At 38.3% G+C, this 24,564-nt stretch overlaps 1 protein-coding gene across 1 annotated transcript; it reads left to right on the forward strand.

The window, feature by feature from the left end:
- The first annotated feature begins 513 nt into the window (after nucleotides 1–513).
- LOC148425508 (hyaluronan synthase 1-like) lies at nucleotides 514–6,187 on the forward strand. Its single transcript, XM_088410875.1, has 5 exons — nucleotides 514–563; nucleotides 1,896–2,580; nucleotides 3,703–3,928; nucleotides 4,010–4,142; nucleotides 5,419–6,187. The coding sequence occupies exons 1-5, from the start codon at nucleotides 541–543 to the stop codon at nucleotides 6,092–6,094; spliced, it is 1,743 nt and encodes a 580-aa protein (XP_088267001.1). The 5' UTR covers nucleotides 514–540; the 3' UTR covers nucleotides 6,095–6,187.
- Nucleotides 6,188–24,564: the final 18,377 nt, after the last annotated feature.

The raw sequence follows: 24,564 nt of genomic DNA on the forward strand, positions 1-24,564 counted from the left end.
AAAGCAAAAAGATTGTCATTTTATTTTGGCACTGTAAGAAAACAGCCACCAGAGGGCGACATCCAATTTGAATAGAAAAGAAGCAGGCACTGCCACCGTGATCATTTTCAAGGTTGCTTGAAATGCTTTGAAAAGGAATGTATGAATGAAAATCAAACTGCAGAGGGAATGGGGGCGGGGGTTAGGATTTTTGATTGTACAAGCTTGCCATCTCGTATTTGGAGGGTCTTGGGAGGAGGGGCGTAAAGGTCTTGCGAGGTTGGCTGATAAAGTTCAAGAAAAGGCATTACCGTGCAGCAAAAGTGTTTTGTGGAAAGTGTGGGGGAAAAAAATGATGTAGGACAACAAAGGAGTGTGTAGGGCGCGCAAGGGGACCACCCTTGCACGGTCTCACTGACGCACGGCTGACTCAGCGGGAGCGAGGGTACATCATCACTCACTCCTCGGCCGGCGCGCACATGGCCTTGCACATCCAAGTGGCGAGCTTATAAAGTCAAGGCCCTCACAAGAACTCGCCACACAGGAGCAACGCCAGAGTGAATGCGTCGCGAGCGCAACCACAGGTAGATACACCTCGATCCCAACGGACTTCTAAGTTGATTTCGGCTTTTTTTTGTTTTTTAAAGGATTTCAGAAAACAGCTATTGCTTTTTTTTTTGTTAATATATTTGCATTTTTTAAAACAGTTTATTAAAACAGTTATAGCATTGATTCAAACATATCAAACAATATAAAACTTTTTATTATTATTTTTGTATTATTATTATCAGTATGATTAAGTTAAGTCTCTGCTATATGCCTTTGTTGTGTCTTCATATTAGACCTACATGCAGTATTTCTAATTATTATTATTAATAATATTTATTGTTGTTGCTGCAGCTTCATCCTAATGTCTCATTTCAGTTATCTCTTATAAGTGATAGTGCACAGTAAAAGTATATTATTATATACTTCTAAATCTTAATCAAATTCAATATTTGACAAAAAAAAGTATGACGTTTTTAGTCCTCTTACACTGGTTATGAAGAACTCTTATTGCGCAGCATGTTTGAATTAGTTTCCATTTGTATTTGTTCAATGAGTTGAATTATTTATCAAACAACCAAACCACAGCTACAAAGGAGTAGGAGAAAAAAAAATACAGTTCTTCTTTCTGCTGCTTTTCCCGAACATGTGTTTATGCTATGTTATTTGTTTCATTCTTTATTATTAATTTTGTATTTTCTTCTCTTTTATGCTAGAAATACATAGATAAATGTAATTCAAATAAAAAAATATTCATTTTCTTATTTGTTATTATTATTAGTGTGATTATGTGAAGTCCCTGCTATAGGATGTCACTTTCATGTGTATTTTTACATTATTATTATTTTACAAAACAGTTTCCCCAAAGTGTTTAATTTCAGTTAAATATTTATCAGAAGTGATACCGCATGAGTATAGTAGCACGTACTTAAAAATCCCATTCCGTATTAGACAACAAAATATTGCAGTTTTAGACCTTTGTTCACTCTGGGCATGGTTGACTTGTATTGCAACATGTTTGAATTAGCTTGGATTTGTAATTGTTTCCAGCTTTCCTTAAAGCTCTCTTTTTTGAATTCAGCACTGAAATGAGGTGAAAGACAAAGTGTGCCCTACTTGGCCACGCTGTTTCGTAGTAACCTGACAACGGCTAATCTAATTTACTGTATGTGTTCTTTTTCCATGATTACAAATGAGCACAGCATGCACTTTTAGTAGGTGTGGCAACCTGCTTTCATAAAGACTGTGCTTTTTAACAGGTAATCATAAAACCACTTTCTGACGTTATGGGATGTTCTTCTTCATGTCATGCTTGAACAGGTGAACTGACTGTCCATCTTGCCCTGTATATGTGCTTTCTATTGGTGAAGACACACGATGGAACTGAAACCTCTCCTCAAGAAGTTGGGTTCTATACTCAAAACCATCTTCACCTTTGTCTTCGCTGGGGGCATCTTGGGTGTGATGGTGTGGGCCTACGTCAAAGGGAAACCTCTGGCCTCATCCCCGTACGAAATCGTCTCCTTCGGCGTTTATGGCCTCCTGCTCTCCTTGCACGTACTGGTCCAGAGCTTGTTCGCCTTCATTGAGCAGCGGCGGATGAAGAGCCGGACAAAACCATGTACATTTACCAAGACTATCGGTTTTACCATCTCGGCCTACCAAGAGGACCCCGCCTACCTCAGAGAGTGCCTCAACTCCATCCGGGCCCTCCAGTACCCCTCTGAGCTTCTACGCATCATTATGGTGGTGGACGGGAACAGCGAGGACGACCGCTACATGATGGAGATGTTCAAGGAGGTGTTTGCTGACCAGGACCCTGGCTGTTACGTGTGGGACAACAACTACCACACGTGGGACCCCAACAAGATCCACCTCGATCAGGAGACCGGTGGTGTGAACCTCTATTTCATAGGAGAGGACCCTCAGCGAAAAGAAGTGGAGCACCTGATTCAGACCAAGAGCTGTGTGTGCATCATGCAGAAGTGGGGGGGCAAGCGGGAGGTCATGTACACCGCCTTTAAGGCCCTCGGATCTTCAGTGGACTACATTCAGGTAAGCCTTTGTCTTGACTTAGGTTCCACTCAGCGTGTTGGACATTTATTCAATAGCCTTGATTTCTATGTTTCATGTTCTAGTACACCCTTTGCCTTCACTAATAAGGCAATTCATTGCAGTAGTTGGACAGCTCAAAAAAGAAAAAAACAAAACAAACAAACAAAAAAAAACATACAAGTAATACTTTCCAGACAAGCTGAAACTAACAGGACATTGTTCGTAGTGAGTAGCTTCCAAGAAATTCCAGACACTTAGATGAATGGTTCTCAAATGGGGGAATGAGTACTGTAGGTATGAGTCGACACGTCAGGGGTTTGAAGGTATCAGGAAAGCCAATTTTAATTCCTTTACAGAAAAAACAAATCTTTTCAAATTAAGTGCAAATGAAATGCAACATGACACAATTTATGAACTGTGTTCCAGTGACTCCTTTGCAAAACATATGTTGTATAATAGATGTCATTAGTGGCACAGAGTTTTTGAACAAAATATGTCTGGAAATTAAGTTTTTAATGCAATCCAAAAGTTTCAAATATCAGACATGAACAGCACAACACTTTGTAAATTTCTTTTCATCCGAAAATGCTTTGGGGTACTTGACTGGAGAAATATTCCACAGAGGGGTGTTTCAGTGAAAAAAAAGTTTGAGAACCACCTACCAAGACTGTAATTCAGTTTTTACCTTCTCCTTGAGGTGGGAGATTGGAGAAAATGAGCATCAAGCTGGATCCAAATGTTTGGCCCTCGCACACGACATTTTAGACCTTCACTTTTTCCCAGCGATAACGTCTTTATATCTGGTGTTATGTCTATGCAGAGAAGCTAATTGGAATAAATTCACTGAGGTCAAGATTCAAGTTATTAATGACTTGATACATTAAGCATGCATTGTGGTAGATACTGAACTTAGGGAGTCTTAGCATTCCATGGTGACGCAAAAGTAGGCAGGTGGGAGCCTTGGATTCAGACAAACGCTTGTTACCGGTGAAGAAAAAAACCCAAACTGGATTGCCGTACTTGTGAGGACAAAGAGAAACATACGGCAATAATCACAGGCATATTGTATCAATGATATGGAATGAAATGAATGCTCAAAGGGTTTACCGCTGGCTCATTCAGGTATGCGACTCGGATACCAAGCTGGATTCCCTGGCCACGGTGGAGCTGTGCAAGGTGCTGGAGAGTAACACCAAGTACGGCGCAGTCGGCGGGGACGTGATGATCCTCAACATGAAAGACTCGTACATCAGCTTCATGAGCAGTCTTCGCTACTGGATGGCCTTCAACATAGAGCGGTCTTGTCAGTCTTTCTTCGACTGCGTCTCCTGCATAAGTGGACCTTTGGGTAAGTTTATTTCTGCAGGAGAGACCGACGCTCATGATGATCTAGAAACAGAAATATAAACGTGTCCTTCTTCCGTGTTAGGTCTCTACAGGAATGATCTCCTTCAGGCATTTCTGGAATCATGGTACAATCAGAAATTTTTGGGGACTCACTGCACCTTCGGAGATGATAGACATCTTACCAACCGTATGCTGAGCATGGGATACGCTACAAAGTAAGCCATTTTTTTTTAATACTGCCATAGTTGCATTATACAGTAGTGTTGGTCACATAGCAATAAAACACAACAACCTGTTTTAATGGTGTTCATACCAAGCTTCGATCTGTGTTCCACATTGATTTGTGATTTGGTATAAAACTTTATTGTCGAGATAAAGGTTGACTGTGAAGCCACTGAATTGCTCAAAGCTTTTTCGAGTGAGGTTCTTTCTGCCTGCTAGTCAGAATTTGTGGCACGCCATTTGTGCCCAGTGTGTCTCAAAGAAATATGTTGGCGACAAATCCATTTCTACAAATGAAAGCTAAGTTACGTAAAAAAACTGATTATGTACTTAACAAGAAAAGATGGGATGAAAATATATTATATATTGTAATTTCTTCAAAATAACCACCCTTTGCTCTGATTACTGGTTTGTACCCTCTTGATGAGCTTAAAGAGGTATTCCCCTGAGTTGGTTTTCACTTAACCGGCATTGGGACCATGAGTTATCTTGTGAAGAAGCCATAAGTCAGGTTAATACACGGCCAACAGCCAACTGTTATAATTCATACCAAAGAAAACTATTAAAATTCACGTTATGGCAAGAACCAATCAGGTAACTGAAGAAACGCGAGTGGCCAATCATTACTTTATGAAATTGAGTGAGAAAGCTTGTCCAAATGATTTAGCCTGGACTGTATGTGAATGCCTACTTGGTGCATGATTGAAGGACATACTAGATGCCTTATCATAGAACTGCGCTTTGTGATGTGTTGTTTTGATGACAAATTTGTGTAGTCCATTTTAGCTACTATTCTAAAGAACACTTTGAATGGCAACAAAAGGGGAAACCTGGTGATTTTGTCCTTTTGCATTTCACTTGATGGTAAAATGGTTCACTTGCCTAATTGCCATGCTAGCAAGCAAGTTCACACGCCGATGGTGTGAATGTGAGTGCGGATGGTTGTCTTGATATGTGTCTTCTGAACGGTCCAGAGTTGGCTTGCATTTCGCTCAAAGTCAGCTGGGATAGGCTTTATCTTCCCACAGCCACGAGGAGAAGACCTTTAGAAAATGGATGGAGTATAGACAACAGTTACGTACCTTGATTGGCCACTTATAATACAATGAAGGCAGTTCTCTGCATTAAATACCAACCCATGCAACAGTAGTTGTGGCATCATTAGCATCTTCTCAATGCTCCTTGTATTTTGTATTTTTGTGTTCGATGGCTCGTCTGGACCAATAAACTGCTTAACGTGGACTCTCCGCTGATCTTTTTCATTTGCAGGTACACATCTCGCTCCAAATGTTACACAGAGACGCCAGCTCAGTTCCTGCGCTGGCTCAACCAGCAGACCCGTTGGACAAAGTCGTACTTCCGCGAGTGGCTCTTCAACGCCATGTGGTGGCACAAGCACCACCTGTGGATGACCTACGAGTCCATCGTCTCAGGAGTGTTCCCCTTCTTTGTCACGGCCACAATGATCAAGCTGTTCTGGGTGGGCACCTTGTGGGATATCTTGTGGGTGCTCTGCTGCATCCAGCTGATTGGACTGGTGAAAGCTGCGTACGCCTGCGTCCTGCGCAGGAACCTGATTATGGTGTTCATGTCCCTCTACTCAGTTTTGTACATGACCAGCCTCCTGCCGGCCAAGTACTTCGCTATCCTCACCATGAACAAGAGCAGCTGGGGGACATCGGGCCGGCGTAAGATTGTGGGGAACTACATGCCCCTGCTACCCCTATCTGTGTGGACAGCCATTTTATTATCAGGACTGGGTTACACAATCTATAGAGAGAGTGGAGAGAACTGGTTTACTGAAGCCAGGAGAGAGGAAACACAGTACATTATCTTTGGCTGCGTTGTCTACGTATGTTATTGGCTGATTATGGTGGTTTTATACTGGGTGTGGTTCCGCAGGTCATGTCGGCCACGCGCCAAAAGTTACACATTGAAAGTGTAGGTCCGCAGTGTTCAGAGGCATTGCAGAGAGTTAATTTATTATACATATACGATATTAAATTAATTAATTAATTTTGTCTCCAATCTCAGGATAAAAAAGGGCTTTGATGCAGCTGCTAAAGCAACCGGCAGAATGAATGGAGTATTATTTAGTGAAAGAACCAGAACGTACTTTGACATCGACATGTTGTTGCACATTAAAATGAAACTGTACTGAGGGCTTTTGGCCTATTCTCTGCACTTACGAGAGCGACACATTCCCTATAGAAAAAGGTGATGGACTTGCTGTACATATGGGTTCCTGGGTACGGTGTGATTTGGGAAATATTTATGGGAAATATGTGGTTGTACATATGTGTATAGTTGTAAAAACAAAAATCAAGCCACTTTTCACAACTTTTGTTGTTGCACTGGAGTTCTGAAGATACTTTTTGCAGGGTTGCTCACTTGAAAAGCACATGTCCACCAATGTATGTATGCATTTGTGTTCCAAAGAACTCTTACTTTGGAATCCCCTTTGTCAAAATTGTGGGATTTGTGATGTGAGAATAAGGGAGTCCACTTGGCTCCCAGAGACCTTCACGGAAACTTCTGAGCCAAAACATTGAGTTCCTGATAAGAACCTACTCCCACGTTCTGAGGAACCAACATCATTTGAGCTATTTGTTCAAGGAAGCATGTATCAGGTGTGCAGCGCCTATGATTGCATGAAATAAAACAATTTACATGCATACATCGAGACTTCCCATCATTGACGATGGCCATAATGAATACAGCCATGTTAATGCGGTCATTTGCTAAAATGATTTCATTAATTAAATATGAATAAATTGCAGTATCTATGTCCGTGCACGTGTATGAATGTATGAGCACTGATTTGTTTAGTTTTTGTTTTTTACATTTAATAAAACAACTGAGGATTTGCAATGGCTTGGTAGTCATGTGAAGAAACAATGTGAACAAATAAATATTTTTCTAATGCTCGATATCTGTTGTGTTTCTATTCAAATGGCCTGAAAGCCACATACCATAAACCAGAGCTCAATAGATAGAGTGAGGTTTGTAAAACTGGAAGCATTTGTTGTAAAATTTAACTCAGGAATTCCCAGTTTTATTATCCAGTAAGTTAACATGAATTTAGAGCAGGCTAATATACTGAGAATTATTAGTACAAATAACTAGTTTTTAAACTAGGAAAAAAAATGCTCCATAAGACCGACAGAACATGAGTAACGTTTTCTGACAAGAATTTTAAAAACATAACTTAGCTTGACTGCTATCAAGCAAGATGGCCTATGTTCAGGGGCCAGGGTGACACTAAATCTCAATGAGACGTGACCATAAGCACAGGTCCATGAAGATCTCAGTCGCCTGCTTGTAACCCTCTCTGTAAGCAAGAAGGCATTATCATACCGTCTACAGTAAGCGTTTCATCAAATAAAAAGGCTGACAAATACAGAAGTTTGCCCAACTCTCTGATAATAAAAGCAGGAAGAAGTCTAGGTAAATAGCATCCTTTTGTTAAGTCACTAAATCATGCCATTTTCGTTACCGCTGCTTTTCTTCTATGCACTTATTCATAGTCTACTTTCAGGCACTGATTCACCAAGTAACAGCCAGTAGAATGATCAAATGTCACAGACAGCCATTCTGCAACCAGACTTATCCATTCAAATCCAAGTTAAAAAAACATCTATATATTCACAATTCTGCATCTTGTTTTTTACTTAATTTTCTTACTTAAAAATCTTGTTTGTGTTATGAGAGTGTTGAGCATGATTGCAAATATGTATTTAAATAAAATCATGACTGTGCACGATATAATAAAAGGACTAATTGATGACACTTTTTTACAATTTGAGGGAAATTGTTTTGAAACACATGAGAAAATGACAGGAAAGTCACAGGTGTTAAAATCTTCTTCTTGGTGTGGGTGTGGCCAGAGCGTGACCACATTGCTCCCTCTTACTGAAATTATCAGTTGCGTGCATACAACTCAGAGCAAGCGTGCCCACACAGCACCAGATATCTTGTGGAAGTAGAAATTTAGGTTAAATCTGATGTGCTGGACTTAGACTTGATATTGTCCAAAAAGAATTGTTGAAAACTTGGTCGTGTTATTGCCTGACCAATATGGTTAAAACGGAATCTAAAAATAGTCGTCGATATTGTATTTAGCCTGTCTAATGTGGTACAAACACCGTTAAAAAATAAATGTTGAAAGATCATTGACCTTGGACCGAGGATATTGGGATTCCAATTGCAATATCCAGCTAGATTCCTTGGAAAGTTGCTTCATGTAATGTGTTGACACCTCAGATGAGTGACTCAAAGAAGAATAAAATTATATCGACTTGGATATTGCTTTTTCAACAAGATCCGCGTTGGTTACAAGACATCTTTTCAACAACTTGAAAAAAGACATTTTCATCTTTCACTTTTCAATCAAATTTAGACTGGACCTTTTAAACCTTTTAAAGACATCTTTTTGACAACGCTAAAATGACGTCTTCAGATGACTTTTGGAAGTTCAAAACTGATTTTTTTTACAGGATTTTTTTTTTTCTCCAGTAGCCATCATGGGTGGTTACGCATGCGCACACCCGGCTGTTTACATTGAGCATCAACTTGGATTATTATGGCATTTTCAAAATATTTTGATGACTTGTCAGTTGATCCATAAGTCAACTTTTTTTTCTCTCTCTCTCTTGAAATAGTTTTAACACTCAACCATTTTATTGGCAGCCTGAAAGGGTGTTTACGCAAGCAAATTTACTCAATTGAATGCCATACACCAAGATGGTCAATGAGAAAAAATACAAAGCAAACGTGTCGGTGCAGAGATATTTGTTAGATACCCACTCGTTAACAAAAAGTCAATTCTTCTGAAAAAATCATAAACATGAATGAGAAAACAGATAAGGCTGTGGAGGAACTGGGAGACACCCTTCCAAGGTAATGCCATACAGTATTTAGATGGATGCAAACTACACAAACAAAAAGCAGGATCGCGTGGCACGTGTTTGGCTCACTGTTGACTTCATCAGAACTATAAAAAAAAAGGCAATATATCTAATCAGTGCCATTTGTGTCACGCTACTTTTATTAATTTTAAAAAGATCATTTTTTGTTAAGTCACAATGTATCTAGTGTTAACATGATGTCAGAAAAAATATCTTATTTTATTTGCTAATTCTAGGTGAAAAACTAAAAGAAATAAACAAACAAAAATTTGCCCGAGACGGGCCAGTAAACACTTGAGCACATATTTGTACTTTAAGATTTGGGTTTTGAAAAAAAGACATCATTTTTATCTCTCAAAGTTTTAAAAATTGCTCTCTCTCCCGGTCTCTCTCTCTTTTGCTCTCGAGTGCGACAAAACAAATGGCGTTAATCTTCTGGCATGAGCCATGTTTATTGAGATTGTTAAGATAAAGTGTGTGTTATATTGAAGTCTGACAGCTGTAAATGGCAAATCACATGCATTTATTTCATCATGGGAACTGTTTTTATAAAGAAATATTTGAGCCAGATAAGTCACTGGGCTGTATTAAAGGCCTAGTGTACACTCTATCGCTTCATTTACAACATTTTGGAAATTGTAAATAGGTTTACACCATTACTGATTGGCATGCAACAAAATAGGTTGAATGGCGAATTGACACAAATACTGTTCGTATCGGTATGACTTCACTGGAAGATGACTGAAATAGATTGGTTCAAGCACCGTTTGAAAGAGGGAGAATTTGTGCTGACAATAAAAGAATAAGCTTGTAAAGCTTTAAAACTTGGTGCAGTATAAAATATCTTTAAAAAGCCTTGACTCACACTTTCAAGTAAGAAATCAATGGTGTGAACTCAGACATCATAAAGAAGGTGTTTCCAATTGTTCAAACATTTGGGTGGCATTTGATCAAATGAATGAAGTTTTGTCCTACACTTAAGAGTCCCTATATCTCTCATGTTTATTTGTATGCTCTCAAGGTGATGGATCTACAGTATGCATTCTGACTGTAGGAGTGGCTGTGGATGGCTGCATACTGTATGTCGATTTTTATGCATGAAAAAAAGACAAAAAAAAACAACAACACCATACAGTGTATCGCGTACGTATGTAAAATGCAGCATTTTCTGGACACTCACCTAATTCCCATTAGAAAGGGAATTAGAAAGAGTATATGCCAATCTCAATTTTAATTTTCGTAGACGTAAGCCCGATTAAATGAAAATTAATCACACTGAATTTTGTTTTATCAAGAGTCCTTCACACAATCTCTTTTTAGTACATGCACACGAGACATGCCAGCCATGCAGTAGCTACGGTTATTTTTGTTTTAAGTATAGTTTAATACTATTTTGGAGCACAGTACACAGTAGCATTGTAGGGCACAATAATATAATACAACATTAATACAAGTAGATGTTTGGAGCCATCGTTCATCGACAAATAATCAAAATCCTCAAATGTTAGCCTCAAAACAGTAATTATTCTGATTTCTCTCATTCTTTGTGAAAGATGTATGATTATCTTTTGCGTTTAGTCAAAATAAGACATTTGATTTTACTTTGGAAAAGCAATGACCGATTCAATGACTAAATCAATTTCAAAATGTAATGAGTACAACATCAACAACTTGTGTAATATACCTTAGTTGTTGTTAAGTTTTTTTGTTATAAAATAATACAAAATAAACTGTAAATGAAAAACATCTTTTGTTATACATGTTAACGCAAAATATTTAAAAAAAATACTCAATTAGTCAATGGAATAATGGATAGAATAATCAGTTGTGAAAATATTTGCTAGCGACAGCCCTAATCAATACTAAAGTCTCGAATATGGCACAAAGAAAACATGTGAAGCTCTTCTGCACAGCGGATCTAAGCTTGTCTTAATATCTTAACTTCGCCAAGTGCTTGTTTGTGTCAGGCTGGGTCAGTTGAATGAAAACTCAACTTTCAAAATGCCAAAAATGACTATAGACCAGCATTCTACTTCCCTGGCAGAAAATAGATGTTATATTTAAATAGCTAGGTACGTACTCTATGTGGAGTACTGGACTCAAGCTAGCAATGTTGGCTGCTGTCACACTAAAGGGTTACGAGTAATAGAATTTGCCATGTGAGAATGCAGGTGGACACTGTTCATCCAGATGTAAGATGAGGTCAGAACCAACATGGACAGAACCACAGAATGTGAAAAACCTCACGTTTTCATCCCGAAAGTCGGTGAATCACCATCTCCGTGGTTGTCAAAACAGTTGCAGTTTGCCAAAAGAGAACATTTTGTCGTATGAGTAAAAGTTACTGCATTTCCTTGAGGCTGGCGTTGTCGTGACTCATCCGTGATATACTGGCGTTCGATGAGAGTTCTGGTCGAAGGCCGGCATCACTTCCCTTTGAGGCTGTTTTCAATTAGGGTGACCTCCCCCACCCTGTCTGGGTTTTCCTCCCTTCTGACGTCAAGAAGGAGGAAGCTTTTTGGCTGGGCTGCTTTGGTACGTATTAGAAGCACGAGTATGGGCTGTCCTCATGCAGTTGTTTAGGGGTTAATATCAACTCTGACGGCAGTTCAGCTGGAAGCCATGAACGTTTCCATACAACTGCAGTTACTGGTGTTGCATGAAAGGGTAAACAATAACACAACTGCTATCGCTGCAATAGAAGGGACAAAGTGCACTTATGATCCAAGCAAAGCTGTCAGTGACTGGCAAAAGAGTGCAACTTTCAAACTTATCAATTCTAGGTAGCTGTTTTCCTTTTGTTTGGATTAATAAATGGTCTTCTTAGGAAAGAACAGCAGTTAGGGCTACTCAGTCAATCATCTTTTTTTTTATTAATCGATGAATCTGATCAAAACATTTCAGTTTTCATTCATTATAGGACATTCTTTGGAAATCATGCCATTTTACCATTGATTGATAGTAGTATTTGATAGTAGGACTAAGTTTGTCCCTTCAGAGAAGCTGTAGCCGTAGTCAATTCCCCTTCACCATAAAGGCCCGATCCCAATACCCACAATTCCATCCATGATCCCCTCCAATTGCGTGTTCTCGTTGGCGGTGCGATAATGCAGGGCGCTCAGCTCTCGCTCTGTTGTTAAGTATACCACAGAGCTCTGCTAGGGCTCACTACATGAGCATCTTTGTTGCGAGTGTTAGCTGTGGATGCTGCTTCCTACATAGAATGCATATCACTCAATCAAAGGTGCTGTGGGGCAAAAAAAGTTACATATACCATTCACCACACCAACAGAGCTCACATCTTCTTTCATTTTTACCTTTCCTGAACTTGCCTTCCCACACTCAAAAGGTGCCTGTTCAGTTGTCTAATGCAATGAGAGCCAATCATTGTCCACTTAGGTGGTAAACAGCAAATTTGCTGCCATGACTATTGATGCAGAGCAAATACAATTGGTTAAAGTGGATGACTTAACACACACAGTTCTAATTTCTGCAGTTTTCGCATGCTGTTTGTCTGCACTCTCAAATACTTACATGTACTTCTCCCACGTCTGAACTTCGACTAGGACCGTAGGGTGTTGCGTGCGTTTTGCAATTGGGTCTGGATTGCAAGGAACGCACACTCTAATAGATGTCCATCCATTTTCTACAGCCGCTTCTTACAAGGGTCACAGGCTTGCTGGTGCTTATCCCAGCTGGCTTCGGCCAGTTGCGGAGGACACCCTGAACTGGTTACCGGCTAGTTGCGGGGAACACAGAGACGAACAATCTTTCATGCATGTAAATCAGACCTATCCAATACGTCCATTTCATCTCTAATAGATGTCACAAAGAAAAGAAAGAAAAAAACGTACATGATGGCGAAGAAAAAGTCTGACGCACATGTTATGGTGCTAAGAAACCAAGGAGAATCTAGTCTGGATGACGGCGATAGTTTTTCACCAACAACTTCGAAACGAGCAGTGTGGGTGTAATCTGTTTTCTTATAGGACAGCAAATGGAAAGTTACATTATGTCAACATAATTACTCTCTATGCAGAGAAAAAAATCAGTGCAGGGGGCAAGAGGTCAAATCTTGTGAATAATTTTTGTACTCTCCACCCAAAATTGTACACCGCCCAAAACCTTACTGTACTATATTCATCTTTTAATTCATTTAAGTAGACTCCATGGTTTTACATTCAGGATAAAGTTCACCCTTTTGGGGCTTCAGTTTTAGGTTTACATTTCTTTTGGTAATAATAATACTGATACAAAGAGTAATTTTGGTCACTCTGGTCGTGGTATTTCCAAACAAAGAAAGAAGAAAAAGGCTGTGCGGATCAGAGATCTGTCTCCTTAACAGGTATTGGAGGCGGGCAGCCGGGTAGAAACAAACAAGCTGCCGAGTTGCAGTCTGTGTTTTTTTTTTAATTTGATTTTATTTTACTACTACTACTATATTAGTTTTTTCTTTTGAAATTTTGCATCACCATTACGTTGAAACAACCACCCCCTCATTTTCTCCACTTTACACTACCCCTAAATGCTTCATCAGTGAAACAAGCTGCCAAAATGTTCCTCATCTGCTTCTGCCTCTGTGCACACCAAATTGGCTGTCACTGAAAATGGAAAATGTAAAGTCAGATGTAGTGTATGTGAAAATGTCAACATTCTAGAAAAACTGACTCATGTAATTTTGTTTGAGAAAAAAAAAAGTTAATCCATCCTTTTTATACAGTAGAACGCTTAGGGTTGTGGGTGAGCTGGACATAGAGGCAAACAAACATTCATACCTGCGCATCTTCATACCAATGGATGATTGTGAGTCTTCAATTAAGTTAACGTGCATATTTTTAGGATTTGGGAGGACGCCAGGTGCGCTGGAGAAAAGCAGCACAAGCCCAGGGAGAACATACAACCTCCACACGGCCATGCCTGAGCTCAGGTTCGAACATACAACTTCTAAACTTTAAAGCCGATGTGGCATTGTGGTTACCTTATCTTTACTCTTGAATGAACTTTAAAATGCAAAAATGTTCAGTGTAGCCTGCTCGAGGAGGTTCTCTGGGTTTAAGGGTCACCACATATGAAGTTTCGAAATCCGAACAGCACGCAATGAACTAGTGTGTTGGCTGGCACAAAAAGGCACTCACAGTTACCACCGTACCAACTGTTTTTCATGCCATTGCTCAAGTCTAAATGCCCTTGAAATCTTTGTCATAGAAATATTTATGATTTTTCTAACTTTAGATTCGCACGAGCACAGTTAATGACACAATGCTAACATTTTATGTGGTTTCTTTTTTCTCTGAAAATGCACTTAGGTACAAGTTGCTACCAAAGCTCCATAAGAAGACGAATTGGTGTCAAGAAAGTATGTTGAAAGATACATCTTGACTTCTACACAATCACTGTATGTGAAAAAAAGCTTAGTTTAACTTTAGAGTCTTGACCTATTTTGCATGTCAATGTCTACGTCCGGCGCACATTTTCCAAAATCAAGCTGTTTATTAAAACAGAGAGCCATTACTTTTTAACGCCGAAAAGATAAAAAAAAAAAAAAAAAACCCTTTTGGGACTACAATTTGTGGTATATTGATGGGTTTTATTGGCAATTTTTAAATTCTGAAAACAATGCTGCGTTGAAGCGGACTCTAGATTTGAGGGTTCTTAGATTTATGAAATGAAAGCCAAATTTATATGAACCACCTGCTGCAAATCAAAAAGGAAAACTAAAAGGGCTCATTCGATTCCATATTCAATAAAAAAAAAAAAAATTGCAAATAATATCCGATTAAAATAATCATTTTCACCCCGTTTTTGCTTTCAAACATACATACATTGCATCCATTTCTTTCTTGGATGTTTAGATGTTTTGATATTTTTAGCAAAATCATTTTTTGTGTTATAAGCACACCATAAACGTTGAATTCAAAACTACATTTGCACAACAAGCAAACTAAAATAAAAACACAATTGTAATATGGATAATTAAGGCCTGCAATAGAAAAAAAATGAACATTGAGAGATCAAATAATTGTAATCTGTATCTAAATAATCTCATTTTAATCTCACCTAAATATTTCTGAGAAAAATCATCACTCAATATTCTTTCCATTTGGATAAATTGTTATTGTGGCAGATCAAAAGTAGAGATGTCAGAGTGACAGATTAATTGTGATCAACTCATTACAAAGTTAAAGCGCTACTTTTAATAGCATTAATCACATTTTTCACCTCTAACATTGACATAAAACATTGTCGATCCTTCCAGAAATTCGAGTTTAGTTTGGCAAAGAGCTCGCTACATTAGCGTCTTTGTTGCTATCGTTAGCAGCGGCTGCAGTTGCTGTGGTGTGCTTTGCACTTATGTGGTAAGCTAAACTTGAGCTACTTTTGTGCACCCACAACAGGAGCCTGTCAGGTTATGCCAAACACCACGACAGCTAAAGAGTGTCCGCTTCAGGTTGTGATTGACCTTTGTTTTCCAACCCCAACAACTAAAGTACAAGAAGCCCGGTGCTTAAAAACGGACCTAATCAGCACACGGAAAGCATAAAATAAAGCATAAAGTAATTTAGAGGGCATTCCGTCTTCTACATACGTATTCGAGTTACGTGGTTGTCATAGGAACGGAGCGCACTGGCCCTGGAATAGCTTATTTTTACTGTTACAAATTTTTAAAGTTTTCAACTTCAGATGTTCCACTTTTCTTCAATTAGAATGTACTGTATGTATTCCAGGATCTGACTTTGCACACAAGTTCTCATGAGGACACGCTCATGAAAGGCAGCACATTGCTGGGCGGAGGTTGAACACGACAATATGACACAGGGACTTCAGTCACATTGTGCCCGATCAAAAAGTCCTTTTGGAAAAACACAGCGGCAATGTAACAATTTAGTTCCCATGCAAGTCAACCAAAGGACTTGTGAAAATAAATGGATGACGCCAAGAGCATAATATTTGCAATAATGACAGACGCATGGCAGTTTGAAACAAAACAAATGAAGTGGGCCATGGTCGCTTTCTATGACACTCTTGAAAGGAAGGCTTGAAGTCCGGCCACACCCCCTCATACAGAAAAATCTCAAATAAAAAGACTTATGACCGTGTCAACAACTTTTTTTGAACGTCTTGCACTTTACGCATCCTAATAGCAATATCAGTGGAGAAGACCAAAGTACATTCAGATGTTGATGACGTCACGCACACAGTTGACACTTCCTCCTTGGATGCCAGTGCATGTGAGTTACCATGGCGATGAAGAATACCAGTGGAAAAAGTCCAAGCAATGTCTGTGAAACGTCACGTTGAGAAGTTGAGTCATGTCTGACTATATTTAGAAATTTACAACTCCTTTTTAAAGGCTTCGCGCAGCCCGCTCACGCTCACACTTCTTGGTGCTGCACCACCACCAAGACAAGAAAGAGCACATTCTTGGCAGGACTTGAGTGCTTCCCTACAAAAAATCTCAGCGTTTAATAAATTCGACATAATAAGTCCATGACAGTAAGATTATAAGTTCAAAGCTCTTTAAAACAATAAAAGAAACAAAATTGGAACGGTGCCTTTGCATACTATTATACACGGGGGTAGATTCTGGAACAATTTAAACAAAATGTATTTGAGAATTCAAATTAAACGATTTAATTGGCAAAAATGTTAAATGTTGTATTTTTCTGATTATGAAAACGATGTCATACTTATTTCGTCATTTTTAGCAGTAAAGCGGGAATATTTTGGTTGTAAGTGATTTTATGAACTTATTTTTAATGTTCAATTAACTGCAAATTAAAACTCGCAAATGTTGGCAGATGATGCCTCAGGAGTAAATCGTAAGCTTAAAACATTTTGCCCCGATTTCATCTGTTGAGATGTTGAACTTACTCAGACTGTAAAGTCTTCTATCTCAGATGATGTCCTTACCTGCTTTTGGAAGTTACCCTCCAGTGGTCTTTTAACACTTCTTGAAAGTTTGGGGTCAATACCTTTTTTCCTAAGTTTTTGATGGCTCCAGACATTTGAAAGATAGAAGGGCCAAAACCGCAAAGGCGTTTTTCTCAAAACTATGGATTCTAACGTGGCAACTTTAAATCTGCTGTAACATTGTCAATTTCTGATCTGGCCGACCACATCATTTTATGTGGCCAGCGAAATGATAATTACGACTTCCAATTTCTGGCTAAAATACCAAATTCGCATTTTTCTTCAACTTTTACACATTTTTGGAACAGTTTTTATCGGATTTTAACATGTGTCAAATGTATTTGACTTCACACTCACAATGGCCCTCCGACAAAAACGGTAATTACAATGTGGTCCATGATAAAAATGAGTTTGACGCGCATGTTATACTGTATATCAATATCTCTGATTTCATTTTCATCAAAATATATCACACATATGGACTAACAATGTTGCTTACTCTTGACAGTGAAAATACCACAATGTGTCATTTTGTTCGAGCCATGAAGGGAAAACAAAGCCCCTCAAGGCCCAAATTCTCTGTGAAATGTAAAGGCAAATGTGATATTGTACGCTGGATGTTTGATGCGGTGCACTTCGTCCTTGAGAGGCTTTTATTATTCTGTACAGGGATCCCAGCGTAAAACACGCACTGATAAATTTGTTCAGTTAAAACAAAAATGAAAGTATTATAATGTCAGGTGACTGCCCTCATAGGCAAATTGTGAGTCCATGAGTCCATTGTAGCCGGGCCACGCAAAGAAACTGCCGGAAAAAAAAAAATGGGGCACATGAAATATGGACAAAGAAGCTCTTGACTGTAAGGGAGATGTGCTCTGACCACTATGACGCTGTACTGCATACATCACAATATAAATGCCTACATACAAACAATTACATTAAAAATCTATAAAGGAAAAGTAGATTTGTAAAAACATCTGAAGCCCAAAGTATATATCAAGTGTTATTTTGTAATATCAACAGCTTTTTCAGCATTTAAAAAAAAAGAGCAAATTTAATGATTATTGTTTTGTTTGAACAAAGATGGAACAAAAATTGATTTTGTCTTACTTAAGATAAAGAGATGCCTTTTTTTTTGACAGTGACCCATATCTTGATGATTTAATGTACTGACCTGCCAAGTATATAATCACATCCTCGCGGGTGATTATTTTATGCTTGAGGGTTCTTAATATCCTGGAGCATGAAAAGTAAAAATATGCCGCCCCGTTCTGACTTGCTTTGAAACATTGTTTTTGTTTTTTGTTATTTTTTTTAAATCAGGTGCTGGGAAACCTCCTTCTTAGATCTCAGATGCTCCACAAATAGGGAATAAATTATAGGGAATAAAGCCAATTTCACATGGACTGGAAAAATTATGGTTTATCTACACTCAAATATACGAACATTCATTTTGAGGATATGTTGGATCTATTATTGACAATGGGTGGCACATATCCTAATATTATTCATTAAAACATTTTTTTTTGGGGCACATTTTTTTATAACTAATGGCTATTATTGTCAACCCCTTCACACCAATAAAGAAACTAGTCACCAATATGTCAAAACATCATACTGCTCTTACGCATGCAAATGGGTTTTGCTTAACTCTTCAAACCTTTGTAACATTTTTCATATTTCTCTGAAACTATTCACACAAGCATACAATGTAACTAGCGATTCCCTTTTCTGAGCACATGGTAGGCTATGTCAGTTTAAGATCAGATTTTTTTGTAGGTCTATAAACAAATAGGAGTCTGAAATTCATATTTTTATTCGAGACATTCAGAACATAAAAAAAATACAAATCTGTCACCCCACTACCAAACAGTTACTGACCTCTGACCTCTCTTGTTGACCGCTATCATGTATGTATAAAGTAGATTATTGAATTATGATGCGTATTGGCATGAGGCAGTGCTTCTCAATTATATTTTGCCAAAACCCCCTTAAAAAAGAAAACTTTTCGCACCCCCCACACTCAAGGATCTGACCATAAATAAGATTATTATCTTTAGAAATTGTAGAAGTATACCTATGCCTGTACCCTTTTTAACATTAACAACAGAAAAAACCCCAATATAAATTAATGAATAATGTTTTTTTTACAGTGTTTATACAGGTTACATCTTAGTCTAAAACTTAAAAAAACAAACCAAGTGCATCAAAGTGCCTGAAACTAAAAAAAATAAATAAATAAAAGATGGAAATTCTTATTTTATTGCAATTACACTTCACATGACAAAAACAAAGCCTTCCCCCTGGGGTCATATGCGAAGATTAACCCTATAACACTCCCACCAGTGGAATTCATTCGCTGCCGTCTGAATGCCAAATTTACATGAATTTGTCAAGTAAATAATTCAACCTACTTGACAAGTCACATTGAGAACTCACATATTGATCACTGTACACACAAAAAAAGGAATGCAATGATTTTTGTTTTCTTTTTATTTGGTATCATCACAACGCTCTCTTTAACTATTTCAGAACATAATATTTGCAAGAAAATGGAAATCTGAAGGCACAAAAAGGAAAAAGTGTGAAAGTGTTTGGCTTGTGTCTGTAATAAAGAGTGGCGGTCACAGCATAACATGACAGAGACAGCGGGCATGGAGTTTGGGGAGCACCCATGCTTGTAATGTTCCAACCTCTGCGTCACCACGTACTGTATATGTTTTTGTGCGCGTGTGTGTGTGCGTTTATGTGAGATGGTGGTGAAGGGTCGATGGGTGTGGGACTGACAGTGTTCAGATTGTGGCACACAGCATTAATTATATTAAAGAAATGTAGCCACTTGCGCAGTCTCAGGCACACACACACACACATATGGACACACGCATGAAATGTAATAGCAATCATTTAATGGACTATTTTTTGTGTACTACTGAAGAATACATAGCTCAAATTGGACTTTTGATACACTGGCACACAGAGACAAACGGACATACACAAACTGCTTATGTAACGTCAGCAAGTAGGGCTTGCGTCAAACTCAAGCAGTGCACTATGGAATATCTCATGACTTACATAATTGCATTTTTGACGTGTGAGACACTTAGCCACAAACTAAATCAAACATTATTCAAGGTATCAAATAGGGGTGTGCCAGAAAATCATTTCACATAAGAATCGGGATTCTCATTTACCACTATTTATATCGATTTACTGTAAAACGTCACTAAATCGATATTGAAACTGAAAACATATGGGTACCCTTCTGTCGGCTTGGATGGAGGAAATTCAACTGCCCCGTTCTCATCGGATGCAGTCGTCGCGTTTTGCAAACTTGGGCCACACGTGCGCAAATGTAAATGCAACGTTTCACTCTGTTGCTAACGAACGGAGTTTGACCATCATGGATCTGCTGATTGAGTAAGCATTAAAAGTCGTTTTCCCTTTTGCGGGTCCCAATTACATTGAACCCGGCGTCGACGTGATTGTAGTATCACGTATTATTAATAATATTAAATATTCTGGCCACCTTCCTACTAAATAGACGAACAAAGATAAGAATAGCATTTTGTCATCTTCTGTTTTCCCTTACACCCACTATCCTCACTCTCTCACACGTACGTGAATTAAATAAGGTGACTAGGAACATATTTTCCTACAGTACAGTAAGCAAATGGTCTGTAATAAACACAAAACAAAAATTTAACATGTCTCGTGGCTTGCAAAGTGTGGTCTTCCTGAAACACCGTAGTGTGTGCTTCAAAATCATTGCCTTGTTTAGGTTGACCACTAGATGGCACTAAATTCTACACACTGTCACTTTAAACATTTGTGCATCAATCTAAACGTTTACATTTTAGCACGCGAGTCGTATTGAGATGACAAAATTATGAACATGTTCATGTTTACCATAAGACAACTGTTACCAAGAAATTAAGGCATTTTTTGCCTTGAAATTTTCTCAGCAACCCACAATAAATGACAGCCTGACAAGAATTCATGATAACACATTAGAGATATTAGCCTGTGAGTTACAGTATTTTTACGATAAGTGTGAACGTTGAGCTGAGTAGTTGAAAGCAAGGCTCACAAAAGCTTATCTTTCTTTTTTACAGCGTTTTCTCTTTTTATGTACAATTCACAAACTTTTTTACTGGAATGGCGTGCGCACACAGGTGTGTCTTATGTAATGCATGTAGGACAGGTGTGTCAAACATTTTTTTTCCAGTATCACATCAGCACTATGATTGTCCTCATTTGGCAGGCAATTAAAAGATAATGTAGTTTTTTTTTTTATGGTAAAATGATGTAACTGCCCTATGCTTTCATCTTTACTGAATTTAACCATTACTAAATAACTAGCATTAAATACAGAAATATCCAAGTCGATTTGCACAACTAGGGCAAATGAGATCACAATTTGATCGCACAGCAATAAACCTTTGCATGTTGAAGAAATAATGCATATATCATGTTGATTATCAGAAGCGGAAATCTGCATGCATTAAGATAAAACACTTAAAGAGAGTAATTTTCTAACCATCAGAATATCTTATCTTGGCACGCATCAGTATTATCAGTGTTTTATCAGCAGTTGATGAAAAAGTGAGATAACCTCAGACGCAGTGCCGCCACCTTTTCCATTTGCCCTCCGACTGGTGGGCCTGGGAACACACAAAATAAGTTAAGTCTCGTTTCGAAATCTACATTAAGTCTCTTACTTTTAAACAAAATGTCAAGATTAGGAGTAGTTGTACATGATAAGGTGCAATAGAAAGAGCGCAAAATCTCAAATCTCTGACATCCTGGAACAACCTTGCACGGCTGCTTTTAGTTTGCTTGCCCACCTCGGAACAAAACAAACTGTTCTTCGAAACTTTGAAACGAGGCTGTCATCAAAAGCACGCGAGAGATTTTGAATCCTCTCAACATGCAGTGACTGTGACCACAAGACTGCTTGGAAACGTCACACTGCAAATCAACTCAGCTGGAGACTCCCATGCCATAAGCGAGAGCTTCATTGTATTATTAAAATAGTTTCAACGAATGGGGAATTGAAGTTCATGAGACGACATCTATTTCTTATTTGTCTGATAGCATTGCATTTTCACACAATTTTATAGATAGTCAAAAGTTAGCTTTAATACACTGATGGCTTTTACAGAACAATCATGCCAAAACAACAAATTACAAATAGCATTCGTTTCATCCAGCCAAGCCAGTCACAAAATCAAACCATCCTGTACAGTAAAGATCTTTTTAACAAACAGAAAATGTCATTTGCAAAACAAAACATACGCGCCAGAAAATGCTTTTCACCGCTCACATTCCTGCAAGCAACATACAAATAAAAAATAAAAATGAAACATTTTCAGAGTGCTCAAGGAATTTGGTGGTGCTCTCTATGATGGTTAAACGCACTAGAAAACGTGGTGTGAAGGCCACCTTTATAACAAACATTACTTGAGCAAATAATATGCTGACACGACTACTTTGGCTCGCTTTTATTTTGAAGGTGTTCCCGGTAGCATGTTGTGGCATAACACTTTGACTGTACCGCAGTTGGTCATTCATAATGAAGTGCAAACGTGTTATTGGGTCATCTGTGTTTGTTATGATTTTACACCTACCAAAAAATATAATTTTTACTTTGATCTGAATACTTGATGTTTGTTTCAAAATTTCTCAAGCATAGCTGAGTACCAAAAAATATCCAATAGCTGCACAGCCCATCACATGGTAGCGACTCATCTTTGACAGAATTCCCACCCTCAGAAAGCGTTCTCACGTTTTTGGTCTGTGTTTAATGATCGGAAAAAAATACACTGACTGAGAAGCGACCGACGCAGGGATACATCTATCAGTCTAGTTCAGTACAGAAAGTTCTTCCTCATTCTCTGTATTTCTACAAGGTTTCCCATCATAAAGCATTTACAGAAAGTGTGGAAGCGCTCGCTGAAGGTGGGTGTTCCATCAACAACGAGTCAACACATCTGTAATTTGTTCAGCTTTGGCTTGTAACTAATGACATATGACAATGTCCAATGATTGCAAGAGCAGGGTCTTTAAGTAACAATATGTAAGATTTAGACCACTATTCATTTTGAAAACCAGTATAAATATCAATAAGGTGTAAATAAATGTGTTATATCCAACCAACATATTTTTTTATACATATTTGTAGGCAGTTTTGGGCAAGTTACTTCAAAACTGTAATGCATTATTTATTATTACTGTCATTTCAAAGTACTGAAGTTGGTTACATTACAATATTACTGTATTTGAAATTTAATGCATTACACTACAATTGCATTATTTATATTTCTCTCACCACCATACTGGAAATGTGGATTTACCATTCTAAATGTAGCTCATTACGCTCATTAGACATCCAGTGAAAGATTGGCTTAAGTCTAAAACCAGTAAAAATAATTTCATCTGTATTTTAAACCTTTTAACCAAGATACAAAATCTTTTTTTTTTTTTGTATTTTAATACCTTTATAACTTAGCTTCACAGCATAGCGATGCACTGTTTATTAGGCAAAAACCGTTTGCATTTTGTTGTGCATTTCACAATTTCAATGTTAATATTCAAATTCAAGATCAGTTAGTTGGGTGAGAGACAGATGTTTCAAAAATAGGTGGTGTTGGTGGGACTAACTTTAGCAGGTAGCTTACATCATTGCTATTGTGTATCATCTTGATACACATTGACCAGAACTATTTATAGACTACTATTAATAGCAATTGTATAGTGAAAACTAGCGTTAGCTTACCTTGTCATTTTTGCTCGTTGCGACTGGGATCTTGCTGACAAAGTTTCCAAATGCTGCTGAATCCACTGTGGAAAGCGGCAGCACATCCCCTGACAAATCTCCTAACCTCTTGAGGTGGAAGTGGCATCCCTCAGCGAGAGAGCGCAATTCTCCACGTGTTTTCTTTTTGCTAACTTGACGTTACTATGGCCCCGCTCTTAATGGTTAGTCAAATTACTAGTCCTATTTCGTGAAGTGGACAGCTTTTTAGTGCACTTAACGATTGTATTTTTCTTGTCTTTATCGCTGATTAACTCAAAGTACTGGTCGTATGTCCGTCTTGTGAACATATTGTCCATATTCAACCTACCGTTTCACTTTAGCTGTTGTACATCAGCAAGTAAATATTTTGGCCTGGACTTTTCTCCTCCGATCCCGTGGTGTTTTTTGAGAATTTGGGGGGGGGGGGGGGGGGGGGCACTACTTTCAGGCTAAAAATGATATATTATAAATGATATATTACTTGGGGAGCAGTCATGTTAATTTTAGCTACGGAGAGCGAGGGGGGAAAACTTTCCCCAAAGTAATTCAGCTACGTTAGACATTTTGAGCAACAAGGTTTCGGTCAAAATTCTGCCACTTCATCGCACTCATCCATCAAAAGCACTTCTGTGTTTCGCAACTTGGAGAACATTCTGCCGAATGAGCAAAAATGAGCAGCGACTCATGCCCTGATATGAAAATCAGGATATCCCAGCCTTTGCACTTGGCAGCATATGCTATGTTTACAAACAAACAAACAAAAAAAACAATTCATTTGAATATATCTGGGCAAAGGAAGGA

Source organism: Hippichthys cyanospilos, chromosome 3 (assembly GCF_059441005.1).
Source record: "Hippichthys cyanospilos isolate Australia breed blue-spotted pipefish chromosome 3, RoL_Hcya_1.0, whole genome shotgun sequence".
Lineage (NCBI taxonomy): Eukaryota > Metazoa > Chordata > Actinopteri > Syngnathiformes > Syngnathidae > Hippichthys > Hippichthys cyanospilos.